The sequence below is a fragment of the Phyllobates terribilis genome, unplaced genomic scaffold (assembly GCF_046119375.1).
Source record: "Phyllobates terribilis strain yellow unplaced genomic scaffold, ASM4611937v1 Scaffold_1__5_contigs__length_1240528914, whole genome shotgun sequence".
In the NCBI taxonomy this organism is placed as follows: Eukaryota; Metazoa; Chordata; class Amphibia; order Anura; family Dendrobatidae; genus Phyllobates; species Phyllobates terribilis.
Genome location: NW_027362761.1, coordinates 880,428,640 through 880,449,907, shown reverse-complemented (window position 1 = coordinate 880,449,907; position 21,268 = coordinate 880,428,640). Strand labels below are relative to the sequence as shown.

Below are 21,268 nucleotides of genomic sequence, written 5' to 3'. Positions count from 1 at the left end.
GTGGGAGAATTCTCCTGCGCATGCGGTGAGCGTGAGAGACTCGGTTCATCGGGATGCCGTCACAGCCTGACACTGAGGAGCGCAAGCATGCCTGCGCTTCTCAGTGTCCGCGGGATGACAGGCTGGATGGCAGCGTTCTGCAGGTCCAGCCTGTCATCTCGATGTAGCAGAGCTGAAGCTGTCCTGGGAACCATGGAAAGGTAAGGATGAGGTTAGTTTATTATTTTTCATTTATTGCAGGAGATCGTTGGCTTCAGCTGGAATGGGCGTGATGGTAAGTATGGTTTAATTTAGAACAATAAAGAATTGTGTGTTTATTTCAATTAAAGGACTTTATTCTGGGTGTTGTGTTTTTTTTTTAAATACTTTACTAGAAATTCATGGCGGTCATGTCTAATATTGGCGTGACCCCATGAATTTCGGGCTTAGGGCCAGCTGATAATGCCAAGCTGGCCCTAACCCCTTTATTACCCAGTGAGCCACCGCACCAGGGCCCTGGATGAGTTGGGTACAGCGCCAGAGGATGGCGCTTCTATGAACGCGCCATTTTCCGGGGTGGCTGCGGACTGCAATTTGCAGCGGGGGGGGCCCAGAAAGCTTGGGCCTCCCTGCGCTGCAGATTCCAGCCCCCAGCTGCCTAGTTGTACCTGGCTGGACACAAAAATAGGGCGAAGCTCTACGTATTTTTTTTTTTAAATTATTTCATGAAATTCATGAAATAATTTAAAAAAAATTGACGTGGGGCTTCGCCCTATATTTGTGTCCAGCCAGGTACAGCAGGCAGGAACGGGCTGCCCCCAACCACCAGCTACCTATTTGTACCTGGCCGGACACAACAATATAGGGAAGCCCTTTTTTTCTTTATTATTTCATGAATTTCATGAAATAATTAAAAAAAAAAAATACGTGGGGCTTCTCCCTATTTTTGTGTCCAGCCAGGTACAACTAGGCAGCTGGGGGATGGAATCTGCAGCGCAGGGAGGCCCAAGCTTTCTGGGCCCCCCCCCGCTGCAAATTGCAGTCCGCAGCCACCCCGGAAAATGGCGCGTTCATAGAAGCTGGATGCTGTACCTGGCTGGCATACAAAAATATGGCAAAGCCCACATCAAAATTTTTGGGAAAAATTTATTAAAAAATAAATAATAATTTAGGGACTGCATCTTTATTAACTCCTCAAATGTCATTTAGTGTTAAAATAAAGGTTTATTTAAAAAAAAAATTGGCGTGGGATCCCCCATAATTTTAGTCTCTAGCGGAGGTTAAGCCGACGGCTGGGGCAGATGTTTGAAGCCTGGGAAAGGGGTAATACCCACAGAGCTTCCCAGACTACTAATATCAGCCCCCAGCTGAATAGCTAGCCTTTACTAGCTATTAAAATGGCGGACCCTCCCAAAAAAATGACGTGGGGTCCCCCCTATTTTAATAGCTAGCAAAGGCTAGGCAGACAGCTGGGGGCTGATATTAATAGCCCAGGAAGGGTGCCATGAATATTGGCCCCCTCCTAGGCTAGAAACACCAGCCGTCAGCCGCCCCAGAAATGGCGCATCCATAGGATGCGCCAATTCTGGCACTTAGCCTCGCTCTTCCACGCTGCCCTGGTGCGGTGGCAGGGGGTAATAGGGTTGGGGTTCAGGTCAGCGCCAGCTGCCATGAAGCCCAGGTTAGTAATGATGGGCGTCTATAAGACACCCCCATTACTAATCTACAAAGTGTTAAAAAGAAAAAAACACACTATACCCAGAAAAAAATAATTTATTTGAAATAAAACACCATTTTATTTAATTCTTAGTTTACAAAAAAAAAATAGTTACCTGTCCACGCTCCTGCGCTGATCTCCCATGCACAGCTGTCACATCTGGAGATGGTAACAGCTGTGCATGGCTGCTGTAAGCTCACGCTGCCGGGAACACGTCCGCTCCCGGCAGCGGGAGCCCCTGACTGAGGTCACCGGAGTGCATTCAGGCAGCGCAGCTCCGGAGACCTCCTTTACGGCACTGCTGTACCGTGGGAATTTCTCACGATACAGCAGGGCCGTAAAGGAGCTAACCGGAGCAGCGCTGCCTGAACTCCGGCGAACCCGCTTATGCAGTGACGGGGCTGCTTTACGGCCCCATCATTCTAGCGGCGGCAGAGGTTCAGAGCGGTCACATTCTATGTGGCTGCTCTAAACTGGAGATCATCGTGGGACACTCGTGGACTACTACGGAGGGGTAAGGATAAGGTTTTGGTTTACTATTTTAGATTTTATTACAGGAGATCGATGGCTTCGGGGAATTAGGTGTCTAGGTGAGTATAGGTGTATTTTTTTATTTTTTACTTTATTTTAGGTGGCGATCGGCGGGGACAGGTAATGTATAAACTAATTTATTGTAGGTAACCACTGGCCACCGATGACATGTATTTAAAATGTATTGGGGACACAGTAGGGCAATTTAAATAGCAGGATCAGGCTGATGGGAACTACTGCTCCCATCGAGCTGATCCTGCTGGCACGAGTGGACAGGGGACAGACATAGGCCGATGGGAGTAGTAGTGTCACATCGGCCTATGTCTGCCTGCATGCACACACCCCCCAGACATCGCACAGACACCGCGCACACCCGCACACACCCGCAGACATCGCACAGACACCGCGCACACCCGCAGACACCGCACACACCCGCAGACATCGCACAGACACCACGCACACACTAATCATGACGGGTCTGATGGTCTGGGAGGTGAGGCTGACCTGTGCGGCCGTGGGAAAGTTCATGTGAGTTCATGCAATGCAGTCAAGCATGAACTCACATGAACCCTCTGAGGGCACCGCGGCTACTTCAAATGAACAGCTGATCAGCATCACCTGATACCTCAGCTGTTCATTTGAAATAACCGGCGGGAAAGCGAAGCACAGAACGGGAAAGCCGGCGGTGAAGTCTTTTCACTGCCGGCTTCCCCGCCCGGGTCCTTCGCTCCCCGCTCCTTGGTGCTGTGCTCCCCGCCCGGTCCTAACTTACGATCGGGATGGGAGCGGAGGATCGGGGTCGGAGGCTGCGGGGAAGCAGTATGGGGCTGTGTGATTGTTTAAAAGCCGGCGGCTTTTTACCGCCCGCCGGCTTTTAAACAATCAGGAGAATTCTCTCACGCTGGGATGGCATTCTGATGACAGACTGGATTGCAGCTGAGCGCTGCCATCCAGCTTGTCATCCTTCAGAGACACTGCAGAGCGCAGGCATTATGGGAACTTCCGATTCCGGTATTCGATATTGTAAAAGTATCGGAATTAAGTATCGGAATTCCGATACCGCGAATATCGGCCGATACCCGATATTTCAGTATCGGAATGCTCAACACTAGTCATGTCTGGTGACTGTCATAGGGAACTAGAGATAAGAGACCCATAATGTAAAATAATTATGCCCCTGTATTCTAAAATCTTTGTGATACAGATGTAGCAACACTGAATGTAGATTTAAATTGGTTTTCAAGGCACAAAAAAAAAGAAATAAAAATTATTTGGCTGGCCCTGCAATGAATTACTAAACCTTTCGCTTCCTTTAGTTTCTTTTTAGCTCCCCTTTACCCCCAGCAGCCATTGGTGGTTTGCTAATGCTTACATGTTGAACATCATGCCAGCTCTACTTTTGTGCACCTAGACTACATTTCACAAGAGGTAGAGCTGTATCTGTCCCACAACTCACACCTTATGTGCCTTCCAACTGCACCCAAAAAGCACCATCTGGAGACTCATATACAGTCTCCAGCTGGATAAATTGCTGCCCACATATATTTTCCTTCCTAACACTCTATTGAAATAAATAATGTTACATAAAATAATGTTCCAGGTGCTGCCACAGGTCCCACACAGGCAATGATACTTTTGGGGAGCAATGAGTCATATAATGTATTCATGTACTATAATGTAATCTAGCACTCTGAAATGTCAAGCATCATCCACTCTAGTCACTAGTTGATCAAATTACATATCCTGAGTGAGCCCACAATGTCTCTGTGCTCAACTTGCTCTCCCTCTATCACTGCACATCTGCAGTCAATCACAACTTGCTGTGGATGACTGACAAAACAAAACACACTGCAGAACTGCTGGCTGAGCTGTTCAAAGCACAGACTGGAAATTTCTCTACTCTGTGCTTTGATCAGACTATAGCAATAATTAAGAAGCTGGGAATCTCATCACCACATGTGACAGCTCAGGAACAGAGCAATATTTTAATCGCAAGCTAAGAAATGTATCATGTCTGACAGGCTTTACAATGCTTTTATATTGTAATCTGTGTGTCTGGAAACCCCCTTTAAATCTGTTTATGTATTATCAGATCTCTGAGTTCCAGATTTGTACGAACAAAGCTTACAAGTTAAGTGTTATTCCCATTGCAGACTTTCATAGCTGAGATAAAGATAATTCCATATAACTCCGATCACTGGAGATGGAGCTATGGAATCAGCCCTCCCACAGAAATGAATTAGACTTATGGAGACAATGTAGCACAAAAACTTTTGACTGATACCATAACTCACCCAGCCATAAAAAAGGATTATTCCCATTGTTGCCTATGTAAAATGAACAGTACAGCTATTTTATAATATGACACCTCTTTCAAACCACCACTCAAGGAGCATTCAAAATTAGTCTTCCAGAGAGGTTGTCTCTTCCCCACTAAAAAAAATAATATGGCAAATGCCCTAGTTTTCTAAAACTATGACCTTTCTCTTTTCAGTAAATTACACTATTACTGTAGTGTATATATCTGGCCATAGGAGATATGCAGTACGTTGGGGTTATTTCCCAAAATATGATGTACAGCTATGCCAAGATAAGAGTCAAAATTGGAATAAAAGGGTTGACTCTGCGCTGCCGGTATAAAAGATGGAAAAGAAGAGCAATATCCAGGAATGCGGTTTATTAGTCAACGCGTTTCGAAGTTCCAAACTTCTTCATCAGTGACACTGTGGTTTGTCCTGATGAAGAATTCGGAACTTCAAAACATGTTGACTAATACACCGCATTCCTGGACATCGTTCTTCTTTTAAATCTTTTATACCGACAGCACAGACTTAACCCTTTTATTCCAATTCTGATGTTACCATAGCTGTGAGTCTGCAGCTGCCTTGAGTGTTTTTAGTGGTTGTGGTCACACAACCCCACCAGATCAGTACAATTGCCTTCGGTCTCCCCATTTATACTTGGATAACACCATAATCCACCTATTGTTTTTCCAGCTTTCTACCTCAAGATAAGAGTCAAAGAATACTAAAAAAATCATTTTGTATTAACCTGTCGGATATTGGTATTGTTACATATCTCTAGTGTGATAATATGTTGAATTAGCACTGTGAGAAAATTGAGTTTTTTATGGGACAGAGGAAAGATAAGAGTGTGAATTCAGTCTATGATTTAGACAGAGACTATTGGAAAGTTAGAAAACTTCAGATTACACATCACATCATCTGAGGCTAGAAACGCTATGCAAGTAAATTAAATATTAATTAATTTACCTAAAATGATACAAATGCATTTCATCTAGCATGGATAGAATTCTTACATGACAAAACACCCAACTTGTGGAATCAATGATAGCATTACATAAGTATCATTACAACATTCTTTAGAAATGCAGAAATCCTGATAGAAAAACAGCAATTTTCTTCTCTCAAAATTAAATTAAAGTTCCTGTCAGCCCCAATTTAAATCAGCAATTATTAAACTGCTACTCTGAAAATGATTTACGCATTTCTTTTTAAGACACTCTGTTACATAGTTTTGTTCATTTATCAAAACGAGTCCAGAAATGTATTTTTTCTGCATTTTTATATGTCATGAGATCATAATAAGGGCATTAAGTATGGAGACAGGTAGCCTTCATGTGCTAGCGTTCAGGCTCTCTATGTACAGAGATATATTCTCCCCTCAGTGCTTCTATGGAAAAATACAGTGTCCAATACAACTTGGCATGATTTTTTTTTATACTTTTGGAAAAAAGCGCCATTTGTCTCTGTATGAAATTGGAGGCTTTCAGAGGTACAGTAGAGGCCGTATGTTCTTCCATGACAGCTATTATGACGCTGTACAAATCCTTAGATCATAATATATCAGAAAGATCTCTCCTACCTTAACATAATAGTATGCATCTGCTTTTTTCATGAACTTTTAGACTATGTTCAAATATTCGTTTATATTTCCGGTTTTGTGATCCATTTGGGGAATTAAAAAAATGGAAAATAAAATTTTTGGTAAAAGGACCCATTCATTTGCATTTATTTTTCCAAAAATGTCTTCAGTTTGCATCAGTTCCATCTGCTATCCTGTTTTTGGATGGATAAAAAATTACTCAGCACAACTTATTTTTTTTTTTCATCCAAAAAAGGACACTTTCGTTTTCTTCTTTTACATGAACGTCTATCAGAAACGTATTATAATGCATGATCATCCGTTATGTAATCCATTTAATGGATCTATTTATAAGCACTGAGCATGCCCGGAAAACTAGGTATTCAGAAACACATTTATGAAAAAGAAATCCCTCCAAAATGGAACAAAAATGGGTTCCAAAATAGAAATCAAGGCAGTAATTTTTTAACTGAACTTTGGGTTCAGTTTGGTATTCATTTGCATTTTTTTTCTACATTACCATTTTTTTTCCTCTACTGGATCCATTACGAATGGATGCTAAATGGTCATGTGAACATAGCCGTAGCCAAATATTTTCAAGTTCTTATCTCAGTTTATGAAGTGCAGCACAGGAAGATTAGGCGCTATATAAAATATGATTGATACAGTGGTGGCCAAAAGTATTGGCACCCCTGCAATTCTGTCAGATAATCACAAATTCTTTGGTATTATTATCTTCATTTAATTTGTCTTCAATGAAAAAACACAAAAAGAATTGTCCTAAAGCCAAATTGGATATAATTCCACACCAAACCTAAAAAAGGGGGTGGACAAAAGTATTGGCACTGTTTGAAAAATCATGTGATGCTTCTCTAATTCGTGTAATTAACAGCACCTGTAACTTACCTGTGGCACCTAACAGGTGATGGCATTAACTAAATCACACTTGCAGCCAGTTAACATGGATTAAAGTTGACCCAACCTCTGTCCTGTGTCCTTGTGTGTACCACATTGAGCATAGAGAAAAGAAATAAGACCAAAGAACTGTCTGAGGACTTGAGAAACCAAATTGTGAGGAAGCATGAGCAATCTCAAGGCTACAAGTCCATCTCCAAAGACCTGAATGCTCCTGTGTCTTCCGTGCGAAGTGTCATCAAGAAGTTTAAAGCCCATGGCACTGTGGCTAACCTCCCTAGATGTGGACGGAAAAGAAAAATTGACAAGAGATTTCAACACAAGATTGTGCGGATGGTGGATAAAGAACCTCGACTAACATCCAAACAAGTTCAAGCTGCCCTGCGGTCCGAGGGTACAACAGTGTCAACCCGTACTATCCGTCGGCGTCTGAATGAAAAGGGACTGTATGGTAGGATACCCAGGAAGACCCCACTTCTTACCCCGAGACATAAAAAAGCCAGGCTGGAGTTTGCCAAAACTTACCTGAGAAAGCCTAAAACGTTTTGGAAGAATGTTCTCTGGTCAGATGAGACAAAAGTAGAGCTTTTTGGGAAAAAGCATCAACATAGAGTGTACAGGAAAAAAAAAGAAGCATTCAAAGAAAAGAACACGGTCCCTACAGTCAAACATGGCGGAGGTTCCCTGATGATTTGGGGTTGCTTTGCTGCCTCTGGCACTGGACTGCTTGACCGTGTGCATGGCATTATGAAGTCTGAAGACTACCAACAAATTTTGCAGCATAATGTAGGGCCCAGTGTGAGAAAGCTGGGTCTCCCTCAGAGGTCATGGGTCTTCCAGCAGGACAATGACCCAAAACACACTTCCAAAAGCACTATAAAATGGTTTGAGAGAAAGCACTGGAGACTTCTAAGGTGGCCAGCAATGAGTCCAGACCTGAATCCCATAGAACACCTGTGGAGAGATCTCAAAATGGCAGTTTGGAGAAGGCACCCTTCAAATATCAGGGACCTGGAGCATTTTGCCAAAGAAGAATGGTCTACAATTCCAGCAGAGCATTGTAAGAAACTCATTGATGGTTACCGGAAGCGGTTGTTCGCAATTATTTTGGCTAAAGGTTGTGCAACCAAGAATTAGGCTGAGGGTGCCAATACTTTTATCTGGCCCATTTTTGGAGTTTTGTGTGAAATGATCAATGATTTGATTTTTACTTCATTCTCTTGTGTTTTTTCCTTGCAAGCAAATTAAATGAAGATAATAATACCAAAAAAGAATTTGTGATTGCAATCATTTTCAGGAAGAAACTGAGTATTATCTGACAGAATTGCAGGGGTGCCAATACTTTTGGCCACCAGTGTATAAATATTTCCATCTACTGTATAAATCCAGGATTTCCAAATACTATCATCTCTTTTGGAACAGAAGATTGAGCTCAGTGATGCACTAGAAGGGTTTTTCCATATGTTTTAGAGGTAGCTCAGTGGCCTGGTACAGATGGTTTTAGGGAAGCAGGTGGTTAAGAGCACTGCTTTACTAATGTTAGTCAATAATTAATCTGATCTAACAATCTCTCTGGATCATCTGTGCTTTCAGCCTGCATGCTACGGAGTCATGCAAACCGATCCGTGCATGCTCACAGGCTGCAGATGTGCAAGGGAAACAATTTAAAAACCATTATCCCAAACCTGTCACTGCCTCCTAGTACCTCATTGATTGTTCTGAAATCTGAGTGCTCAAAAAGGATGCCTTCTGACAAGAGCACATAACGATAACATAATGTACAGGTCTAAAATAAATCAAAAAACATTACTTCTATGAAGCATCAGAGGGGAGCTCCTATGAAAAGTTACAAAAAAGAGACTCGATAAGAAAGTTCTAAGAAATTTACATCTGGTTTATGATCAAAAATGACAAGGTATGGTACAAAATCGATTGAACACAATTAGTGATGAGCGCAAGTGCTCATTACTTGAGTTTGTCTAGGGTACAGTATCACGGGGGCTCGAGTGACATGTTTGAGTCCCCGCGCACGCATGTTTCTGGCTGTTAGACAGCCACAGAACATGCAGGATTGCCTGACAAACATGGGCAATCCCTGCATGTATTGTGGCTATCTAACAGCCAGAAACATGTGTGTGAGGGGACTCGAACAGCTCACTTGAGCACCCGTGATTCTTGGTGCATACCTGAGCACCCTAGACAAACTCAAGTAACGAGCCACTCGGTTCATCACTAGTCACAATCCAATGAAATCTCTTGGGTTTCATAAAATTCTTCTAATCATTATTACTATATGCATGTGGCAACTAAACAATGAACACATTGATTGAGGGCTTCTAGTAGATCAAGTGTGCAGAAAATGTTTAGAAATATTCATATCAACCGTTATGCTTAAATCACTTGGAGAAGTGCTTGATAACCCGCATGCGGAAATGCATGCAAAGACGCTGCAAAGATGCCTCACAAACGCTTCTACCTGGCGGGAAAACCGCATGTAAAATCCGCATGTGATTTTCCCGCCAGGGAGAAGCGTAAAAAATATGCTTAATTTCCGCAACGTGGGCACATAGCCTTACACTGTGAACGGGACCTTCGGTTAGGCCTCATTCAGACATCCATGATATTTCACATGAGCAAAAAAAACAGTCCGATTGTCAACAGTGTTTTGGATCGGAGTCTCATCAGTGTTTGCTCCATGTGTCAGGTTTCACCATCAGTGATGTCACATATACTGTATATAAACAAATTGCCAAACTTCTATATATTGCAATGTTAATCACAGACAGCACATGTATGTATTGTCGTGTATTGCCACAGACACTTGTATGGGCAGTTCTTATCCGTGACTCTGATCAAACATGGTCACATCTCCGTGATTTTTGTGAGGACGCTCAGTCTGCAAAAACACAGACATGTGAATAACACCATAGACTTTAATGGATACGTGATCTATCCGTGAAAAACATGGATAGAACACATACTGTATGTGAAAAACGTACATCTGAATGAGGCCTAAGATTTGTGACTTTGGTACTTCTATGGGGATTTCCCACAATGGGAATTATCAGACAAGCTTTCTACTCTGCATATGTTTTAATGACACGTAGCAATAATCATTTCAGAAACCAAGTTCCTCCGATGAAAATCGATAACATCTGTCCTAGATGACTGTTTACACCATCGTACAGTCAGAGAATAGTTTTCGACAACTGAGCCTGGTAATTCCATTGCACCTGAATATGTTTGGATCTTTCAATTTTATGAGAAAAAAAGTGAACCTAGATGCCAGGCTTTGGCTTTACTTCACTGTACGGTGCAGAAACAACTTGCATGAATGGGTTAATGTTCTGCATAGTTCCTCACAAGCTCTCTTCATGTGAGGAACCGGGAGACAAGGCGCAGCCAGGCTCCTTCTTTCCTCTCCTTATTAGGACACAATCATGTACACTCCAGTGTCACCATAGAGAAAGTAAGTGAACTTCACTCATGAGCTCCTAGTACACAGCTAATCCCCACATTACATGTATATATCTAGGTGTACTGGAGTAGGAGATAGTGTGTGGTTAAAAATGGGGCACAGATAGAAGGGATGACGAGGCAAAGCACCACCGGAGAGCAACGGACTGCACTCACTCTTTGTTCTCCAGCCTTAGCCCTCAGTCTCAGTCGCCCAGCACTTACTGTAGGGTGCAGTGCACACGCGCAGAGCTGTCGCTGGAGGTACCACGCGGAACCAAAGCTGAGCCCAGTTTCCTAGCCTGAGCCCCCGATTCGTGGGCAGGAGGGGCTGTAAGAGCAGCAGCTGAAGCTTCATGCACAAGTTTTCCCCGCCGCCGCATGACAGACACCGCACCCGGCAGGAGAGCAGCTATACAATGCAGTGATATCAGTGTCTATAGGGGAGGACAGCGCTCAGCTGAAGCTTCCTATTAGAAAAAGGGGAAGAAAGGTATAAATAAGTGTAGGGAAAACTTAGGGAGTGATTTCACATTAAAAAGAACTTATTGTTTTATTTTTAAAATATAATTTATCTGTAATTTACTTTAAAAAAAAAAACACCTCTTTTCCTGGCATCTACATGGGTGTCCTATATTTATTGTGTCACTCCAGGAAAACTATCTATTGAGTTGCACACAAGTTACCCTGGTAAGTTTATTTAATGTTGTTAAAAGGCTTGTCCACTATTAGGATACTGATGACTTATCCTTGGATAGGTCATAAATATTAGATTGGTGGGGGTCTAACACCCGACATGTTCACCAATCAGCTGTTATGACCTTTGGGGGGGTCCATGTACACCATGTATGCAGTGGATGAGCACAGCGCTGTACTCTGTGTAGTGGCCGTTACCAAGAACTGCAGCTCAGCATCTGTTTATATCTGCATGTAGTCATGGTGTTAGGCCGCTTCACACATCCATGTATCATGGTAGAAGTACAGACTATAATGTACAGACTGGCTGCTTGTCTAATGTTCCCAACTAGACAGTTTCAGGAACCTGGCAAAGCTGGATAATTGGCCTGTTAGGCCATGTGCACACGTTGAGCATTTGGTGAGTTTCTTACCTCAGTATATATAAGCCAAAACCAGGAGTGGGTGATAAATACAGAAGTGGTGACGTGTTTCTATTATACTTTTCCTTTTATTGTTCCACTCCTGGTTTTGGCTTATATATACTGAGGTAAAAAAAACTCATTAAATACTCAAAATGTGCACATGGCCTCAGAGCTGTGCCGCCATATTACTTGTCACACAGCTTTACCAGAAATCAGATATAGTGAAAAAAAACTACTGTTGTCAGCATACCCAGGTGATCTCAAACTTCATCCCCCAGCACTTGCTGATTGTCTGCACAGGCGTCGCAGGCTTCGGACAGAAGGACACATCCCTCGTTATAGATAAGATAGATTTTCTTTCTGTGTTATAGTCAAATAAATAGTGTTGGTTGGTTGATTACCACTGTCTCCTCACTGTCTGCGCTGTTACATCCGAGTAACCTGTTTACAAGAGCTGTAAGTGTACACAATATAGGGTACAATATGGTGTCGGCTCTAATATTTCTGTGGGCGCTATCTTAGTTATTATCAATATATTATTTTACTTAATCCCTATTACAACATCTAGATAAGAGGCCATTCTCAAAGCATTTTGCCCCTTCCAGCGGGTTCTATTTGACTTTTTTTTTTGTCTCATTTACGTCTGACTCCATTGGGAATTTTGTCTAAATCCCATTTTTCACAGATTCTGACATGATTCGGGTAGAGCCATAGGCTACACTGAGACAAATGGAGTTTAAAGGGGTTGTCCACTACTTGGATAACCCCTTCTTAAATGACAGATTAGAAAATCTTTCACTCACCTCCTACACTGTTCCTGTGATGTGTTTCCTGATGCTTGTTGACATTATTGTGTCACACGAGTGGTGCAGCCAATCAGCGGCTACTGACCAGCTGCAGACTTTACTATTTCATCAGTGAATGCTGATTGGCTGCAGCGGTCACTTGACACAACAATCCAAGTAAAAGAAGTAGGCTTTAACATCCAATAATGATCAACTTGCTCTATTATGGCATCGCAAAAACAGAAGCAACGTTTCGACCCCTAGTATGGTTCTGGGTCTTTGTACACAACAATGTCACGTCACCCACCATCAGTATATATTTTTTCTATTTTCTATGGTGAACTGAATTAACTAAGCTGTCCAGTAGTGGACAACTCCTTTAATTGGACTCCAATTTGAATATTTTTTCTGGGCACAAGGATTGTCTGACAGAAAAAAACACAAGCAGAGTCCATTTAAACTGATTTTGTCTCCTAGTACTCTACGGCTCCATCGGAGGACCTGTCTAAACCCTGTATTTTGTGGATTCAGCCACAACACCTGATGATAGGGACAAAAAGGAGCAATGTGAATGGCCCCAAAGATGAAGTAAGTAAAGATGGATTCACAGTAGGAAAATACTCACCACTAACTGTTCCATCAAAATCACATTTTTATACTTGAAAACAATAGCTTGGTAGACAATGCCAGGAGAAAGGTCAAACAGATCCCAAAGTTTCATCATTACGGGCAATGGGTATGTAAGGGGGACCGTTTGAATCCTGACATAGTGTTTAGCATTTGACTGGTGCAGTCACATCTATGGTATTTAGCTCATGAACTTATCAGGTGTCAGTATTCACTGTCTTTTTTGCATTATTTTGAATACTTTTATTTAGTTATGGTTTTCTCTATTTTTTCTATTTCTATGTGTCATTTTGACTGCATTGAATGATGCTAGTTATGGTCTTTACCTACTACTAGTTTTTTATATTTTTCTTTGTCATTTATGTTTTTGTGCTGGCTCTGTATAAAAGGTGTTCAGATCGCAGAAAAAGCAGGAGGCTACGCAGTACCCATCAGTCACGCCAGCCTTAGGCATCAGTGCCACATCCTTCTGCTCCACGGGTCACCCTGACATCCCCACCCCCCTCCACAATGTGAGTGACGACTGCACCCCAGGACTGTGGGAGGGAATTATTGCAGCTCTCAGTATAGAGAAAGTACTGGGGAGAATTAGCCCCCTCCCAAATAGGATCATTGTCCCCTGTACACTACCACTGTTTCCTAGAAAAGGCAAGCAGCCTGTCCTTACAGAAAGCTAGCAATAGTCTGCAGATTGCAGAACATAGTATAGGGCAGCCTGCGATCCTTCCTGTCTCTACCTCCCATCCCCCACCCCTGAACTGCGTAACTTGTACTGTTGTTCTTAGCTACAGTTCTCCATTGAAGAAAGGGAAGGAGAATGAAACAAATATACTTGAGCAGAGTGTGGGAGCCATAATCGGTTTATTATCAGTGTGTTATGAGGAGTTCTCTGACGTGCCACGCTGCTGGGATGGCATGTGAGGGTGGTATATACTGGGGAAATTGGGTGATGGAAATGAGTCACCACCACTACCCTCCCCGGAGTCACTGCTCAGCTCGATAAAGAGATGTGCCGGAAAGTGCACCCAGAGACTAAGTTACAGAGCCAGGACAGACACTAGTATACATAGAGGGACTTCAAAAAAGTGATAGCCATTCGAAAAGGATCCGTTTTCCGCTTACTGGAGGTGGAAAAATAAATATTTAACATATATTACTGGACATGTGAACTTTCAAGTAATCATCCATTGGAAACTGATCCAGTAAGCAAAAAATGGATCCTTTCTAAATAAAAGAAAAACAGATGGCCATTTAACGGATCCGTTTTCCATAGACTGCAATGTTAAAAAAACAGATCCAGTTAAAACCATTTTTTTCTAGCCGGACAAATAAGTTGTCTGTACAACTTTTTTGTCAATGGATTGCTGCTGGATCTGTTTCAATGGATGATTACTGACCATATGTACATAGCTTTAAAGAGGTTGTCCGACCCCCGAAATCCAAATTTTTCATTTTAAGCTAATCTGAGCTGTATTGTAATATACAACACCCCTATAGATTTTGTTTTTTGTTTCTCTCTTTCGTTCCTCCTGAATTTCACTTTATTCCCTGCATCCACTTTGTTTACCTGTGTCTCTACCAAACTTGACAGCTCCCTGTGCTGTATTATCTAACCTAACGGCCAGAGTTGGCGCCGCCCGGCCTCAGTGTCCAGTCTCACCCCCTGCACACTCATGGGCTGTCCGTATCTGCCCCAGCACTGACCTTTGTCATCACTCCAGTATTGAAAATAACAGAGCAGTGTCCTTATCTGTGGAAAGCAGCACAATCACTGCACTACCGCATAATACACTTCAGCTGCTGCAGAACCTCAATCTATAGTGATGTGTGTATGGAGGTGTGTGTGGATGGATGAGGGAGGGAGGAATGGATGGATGAGGGAGTGTTGGATGGATGGATGAGGGAGGGATGCATAAATTGATAAAGGAGGGAGGTATGAAGGGATGAGGGAGGGATGGATACACACAGCACATTATAGTCACCTATGTAGAAGCCTTTTCCTTCCTGGTCAGTCCAATCAGCTGAGTCATTTCACTACTGCCTCCCACTGTGGAGGCTGGAGCAGGAGGCAGGGGAGGGTCTGGAGAGACTGGAGGCGGTGACTGTTGTGATATCACTAACCAGTCTCTGCCAGACAGGAAAACACTAGTCAGGGAGTGAGCAGCTCCTCCAGAATCAGGAGAGAGCTGCTCACATGACTAAGTGTGATATCTAGGACACCATGCAGAATGCTGACAGGGAGTAAATTGCAAACTGTCAGCATTCTGCATCCTAGGTGCACTCACAAATTATACAGAAAGCCTGGACGACCCCTTTAATCAGGCACCTAAAAATTGCCATATTTTAAATCCTGCCCAAAGTGCACAAAACCACAACCAATGGGCAATTGTGTCAGGCAATGGGTGTCTGACTGAGAGATGTAGTCACTGAATAGACCACTATCTACAACATTATGTGAATGATCTTCAGTTATGTGAGACATACAATGCAATGTGAGACATACAATGCAAAACTTGAAGGAATTAAATGGTATGAGTCTGGATCAGGATGAAATTCTTATCAACTGCGACTTGGAAAGCTTGTATACAAGTATTAATCATAAGAACAGTTGCATGGCTTTTGAATTTCTCTTTTTTTGATAGAATTATTACCCCATTAGAACTCATTTTGTAATTAAAGCACTTAAATTCATCTTGATAAGGAATTATTTAACCTTTGACATCTGATTCTTCCTTCAAAAACAAGGAACAGCAATGGGTGCTCCCTGCGTGCCTACCTTTGCAAATTTATTTTTAAGATGGTGGGAAAAATATTCCATCTTCATGGAAATTAACAGCACTGTGATGAATTAATGGGAAAGAAAGAAAAAAACAATTGACATTTGCCGGTTTCTTTCCATGTGGCCTCTCTACAGCTCATTCTGTATATAGACAGAACAGCATAATGCAAACTCCACAAAGAGAAGAGTGGAGTGTACCAGTGGCCTGTCTTATGTGGGTAAAACATGCAGAGAACTTGTAATCTGACTGGGCAAACATATGAAATACTGTATATCAGGAATTATGATAAAATCACAGTGGATGACTTCATAAGACATCTCAACAATCTCAGGTAGCAAAGCACTTTGCAGTCAGACATAACTGGTCCAAAGGCTATAAAAGGGTGGGCCATATGTCATCTTAGTCTGGAGATAGTAGGGGGCAACTTTTATAAATGCCAGAAAGCAAATGGATTTTTAAAATGGATTCAGTTACACTAAAGGGGCTGAACAAATCCTTTAATTTTGGCTGTCTCTTATAATAAACTGGTGATCACATAAGATGGTACAAAGTGGAATACAACATACATAGAGGTGCACATATGTGTCACTGAATGAAATGAATGAGACTAGCCACTTATTATTTACATACAATTTATGATATTTTCTAATTAGTGTATTCTGTGTAACATTTATCATAGGAATAAGACAATAGTGCATTTTCATGTCTCAATAACAAATCTGAAAATAAAATGCCCAAAAGTCTGAGTTTTTGTTATTACAATTTATTTTGAAAGTTCATGTATTACCCAGCAGCCAGTAATAAGTGATAAAATCCAGTCACTGATAATTTAGTACTCCGAACCTGCAATTAATGTGTATGAAAATGTATTAATATGAATTGCTCAATGAGTTATAAATGCTCCAACTATCGGCATTGGATGGCCAACAACTATTCTTACTGTCACTGAATGAAACAAACGGTTACAATTTATGCGGGTAAAACTGCAAATAGAGGCCAAGAGGCAGTAACAATGTGATTGGCTGATGAAACTGTCAATCACATGACTTCAATAAGAGGTACTTGAAACAAAGTGCCTATACCCCCCCAGAAGAAGCAAAGTGTGAAACGCGTTTTGGGGCATAATCCTCACTGCTAGTTTGGGAAAAGTTCTATTGAGGGAGAGACAGAGGCTCTGAAATAGAGATTGTCCAAGAATATTTATAACACTGTGCTACCGGCGAGCGCAGCACAGGGGATGGTTCGGTGTATAAGAGAACTTGCCACCCAGCGTGCCTGCAGCCTGTACTGTTAATGATTGTGAGTGAGCGGTTCGCTCGCTATACAGCAGCTACAGGCACACAGTGTTCTCTTGAGACACGGGCGGCTTCGAGATACCATTGTTACAAAGTCCTCTCGGCTGTGCTCGGCACAATGAGCTCTGCTATGTACCGCAGGAAGGATAATTGAAGTTGGGAGCTGCTCAGCAATGTTTATGAATGGAAGAAAGATGCCATAGAGCAAAGGCAAAACTTGCCACATATCACATAACAACATTGACAAAGTAATCAGGAGAACTCGTATAAAGGCTGCAGTCACGCATCCGTGTGAAGTGTCGGTGTGCTGTCCAGTTGTTTTTTTTTACGGAAATGATACACAAACATATAAACACACACAATTGAATATATCCTATTGTGATCCTCAAAATCGGATCAGGATAGAACTTGCTCAGCGTTTCACTGATCTTGTTCTCGGAGCCGTCATTTTAAAGAATGACTGAATACATCCATTCTGTTCAATGGGTCCATGTGCTGTCCGATGCAAAATTGAGCAGCACACGGACATTTCACATGGATGTGTGTACTATTCCCAATGAAGAGCAAATAATAAAGCACACATATAATAGTACCCTCAATGCTCTTAATAAAAGTAATATAACAGCTTATAAATAGAAGTAGTAGGAGTGTTATATAAGGCATAGAGACACATCTGACAATTTTCCCATGGTCGACATACCCATCTAGACCCAAGGAAAGGAGGTGTTTTTGTAAATAATTCTATAGAAACTATATCATATAGATAAATCAATAAAAGTTATTTTTTTATGTGAAATCACGGTTCTCCCTACACTTTCTTAACCCTTTCTAAACCTTTTTCTAATATGATGGTACACTTTGTTAAACCAACAATTGTTATCTCTAATAGGAAAAATTCTCATATCAACTGAAGCTTTCCTCAACTTCCTAAAGGCATCCACCCAGACAGACGGAAGTAACTACGCTGAGATGTCTGCCCCCCACTGTCCTGCACTCACATGTCCCCCACTGCCCATTGCCCTGCACTGACATGTCCCCCACTACCCACTGCACTCTGGGCATCATTCATCATGCACATTATAGGACATGACTCACATGCTACGTATATACCTCCCCATCTCACCTGTTGCATCAGGTAAAGTTTCTGCGCCCACCTAGCATCACAATCCTTCTTCCAATGTGCGCGGAGCCCCTCATTACCTCTGTGTTAGTACACACTAGTACTAGTGGTGCTGTCCAATGTGCAGTGTGAATGTTGCCCCCTGTGGATGAATCATGCCCATGTGCCTCTACATTAGTGCCACCCAAATGATGCCCCCTGCCCCTCCTTACCTGGTAGCTTTCCTAACAAAGTAGGAATGAGTGAAGTCCCAGTGATCATCCAGCCAGGACTCTACGCCCTCATGATCCTGAGGTTGCGGGCTGCAGCTGTCCTCCATGGTGTGTGGCTGATCCCTGAAGAGGAGGAGGAGGTGGGAGGAGGATACAGTGCAGACAAGGAGCACACAACTCACTCCAAGCAACTGTCTTTATAAAGTAAGTGCTCGGGGGTGCTGTGCTGGGAGAATCCTGGGACTGGCACCTAATGAATGAGCCCCTCAGAGCACAATGTCAGGGAGATCTATTGGATGGGCTTCATTTATCTCCATAAGGCTAAGTGACAGGCAGGAGCAGCCTGGTGGAAATGAGACAGCTGTCCTTGTGTGTCTCCCTCCTCCTCCTCCACTGCTCTCACTTTACCTTCACTGATGATGCTGATAGTCAGGACAGGGACCTCCAGGTGAGAACACAAGGTTTCAGTGCAACCTCACTGCTGCCCACTACTGGCCACACTACAGCAATGCATCTGCCTCTAGGAGACTGATGTATTATTAGATGCCATAGGTATCCTCTTGTAGAGGCTTAGCACTGTACTTTGTTGGTGGGTGTTTCTGACACGGGGCCCTATTTTCTCAGGACTGATGTATAAAAAGTGGCATATGCACTTTGGTTTTACACATAAGGGTATGTTCACACAGCGCTTTTTGAGGTAGTTCTCTCTGCACCGAAAACAGTGTTGCCAGGAAAAACACATGCATTTCGTGTGGTTTTGACGCGTTGTTTTAGGCGTTTTGATGCGGTTTTATGCATTCAATTGATTGGGTACAAAAAGAAAGCAAAAATGCTGAGAGAATTGACATGCTGCAGTTATAAAAGAAAAAAAACGGACCATTGCTTTATACACAAAGAAAAAAATGCACCATGTGAATGATATTTTAGACATCTCATTTATTTTGCTGCTACTGTAAATTGCTGCATTTTTTTTGCACGAAAAAAAGCAGAAAAGAACGCAACATGCGAACAAGCCCTAAAACTGACTTCTCAAATGGAACAGGAGAGGCTGGAGCACTGGGCTAGGACAGTGGGCGGAAGCCGGCATGACGGGGATTTGGAGTAGGTGGGTTTAAGTGGTTGGGTCATTTATAAGGGGACCCTTGGGAGGGGTTTTGGTCACTTTCCCGCTCCCAGGGCACAGTGCAAGTCCCCTGTCACATATCTCCGAATGAACTCCGTTGAGTAGCTGTTAGAATCCCTCAGGACGGTGGTCAGGGGGTCACCTCTTACACAGCGGGCGGTGGGCAAGGTCCCAGGGGGCCCCCCTTGTCTGCCCAGCCTGTTGGTCTCTTCCCAGCATCAGGGCCTTTTCACCAAGGCCAATCTAGTAGTTCTCGGGCACATGGTTTCTCCTCCCTTCCCCTATCAACATCTGCGGGGGATCCCTTCATCCCCTTGTCATCACCTGCGGGAGTCTCATCTTCAAGAATTTCGGCCATCGGGGACCTGGATGGACGTCTGGATGTCGGATTTCCGGCCAGTGAGGTCACAGCGCCCACGCGGCCTGGTGAGTATTACTCCATGTCTTGCCCGTTTCCCTCAATTTTATAGTATAGTGAGCAGTCAGCATTCAGGGGAGGTAGGCACAGGATTAGGTACAGGTAGTTTGGCGGGACCCCCACTAATTTCCCCCCGTCTCAAGGGGTAGCTGGGGTTCAAGATATGTTAGCTACTTTAAAAGATTGCTTGGCAAGATTAGAAGGAAGTAGTCCGCCCCTATCACAATTGTCAGCTTGGGTCCCGCCTGTGGGGGGCACAATTAGTGAGGAGATCAAGTCCTTTTGACGGGAATTCTCAGGTGCTTGCTCCAGTTTCTGTTTCAGACTGAAATGGACAAGGGTGATAAGATTCATCTAGATGATAAAGTGCAGGGTGAAGTATATTGTAGCGTCGGCGTCCCTGCCTCCTGCTAGGCAGGGACGCCGTTCCCCTCACCTCTCCGCTCCGTGCCCGGCGGCTTCCTCCCGCTCTGCTGGCAACGCGCGCTGCTTCCCGGCCTCTGTGCTTAGGGCGCGTGCGCTCCCTCTCTCTTAAAGGGGCCGCGCGCGCCGTCCTAAGGAGTCCCCGGCCAATGGCTGGAGGACCTCACCATATATAAGGCACATCCTCCAAAATGGAGGTGCCCGAGCAATGTTGTTGCAAAGCCTTTCAACTCTGCTTCAGCCCTCAGGTCCCGTTACCAGATACCTGCCAGTTACCTGCCAGATCTCTGCGTGATACCTACCTGATTCCTGTCTATCTGCTTGCATTCCTGCGGTCCGACAGTCTGCCTTCCAACTCCTGTCAGTCTGTCTATGGATCTGCCCGCCCGCTCACCTGGGAGCGCTCACCTGCTACCTGCCTGCTAGCCTACCTGGAGGCTCTGCCGTCGCTTGCCGTGACCACCTGCCTGTCCAGAGACTCTTGCCCGCTCACATGGGAGCGCTCACCTGCTACCTGCCTGCTAGCCTACCTGGAGGCTCTGCCGTCACTTGCCGTGACCACCTGCCTGTCCAGAGACTCTTGCCCGCTCACCTGGGAGCGCTCACCTGCTACCTGCCTGCTAGCCTACCTGGAGGCTCTGCTGTCACTTGCCGTGACCACCTGCCTGTCCAGAGACTCTTGCCCGCTCACCTGGGAGCGCTCACCTGCTACCTGCCTGCTAGCCTATCTAGAGACTCTTTCCCTGCTGTCACTTGCCGTGACCACCTGCCCATCTAGAGATTCTTTCCCTGCTGTCACTTGCCGTGACCACCTGCCCGTCTAGAGACTCTTATCCTGCTGTCACTTGCCGTGACCACCTGCCTGTCTAGAGACTCTTACCCTGCTGTCACTTGCCGTGACC

At 43.7% G+C, this 21,268-nt stretch overlaps 1 protein-coding gene across 5 annotated transcripts in view; it reads right to left on the bottom strand.

Annotated features, from left to right (window-relative positions):
- Window positions 1–18,802, bottom strand: part of PDE5A (phosphodiesterase 5A) — a 505,280-nt gene extending 486,478 nt beyond the window's left edge. For 2 of the 5 annotated variants that reach the window (XM_073639690.1, XM_073639701.1), the window contains exons 1-2: window positions 18,403–18,533; window positions 10,709–10,953 (exon numbers count right to left, since the gene is read on the bottom strand). In XM_073639690.1, the coding sequence (XP_073495791.1) occupies window positions 10,709–10,866 (158 nt within the window). In that variant the 5' untranslated portion in view covers window positions 10,867–10,953; window positions 18,403–18,533. Of the gene's footprint in view, window positions 1–10,708; window positions 10,954–18,193; window positions 18,351–18,402 lie in introns of those variants that run through there. The other 3 variants (XM_073639709.1, XM_073639717.1, XM_073639726.1) reach the window with 2 other exon arrangements.
- Between the last annotated feature and the right edge of the window lie 2,466 nt (window positions 18,803–21,268).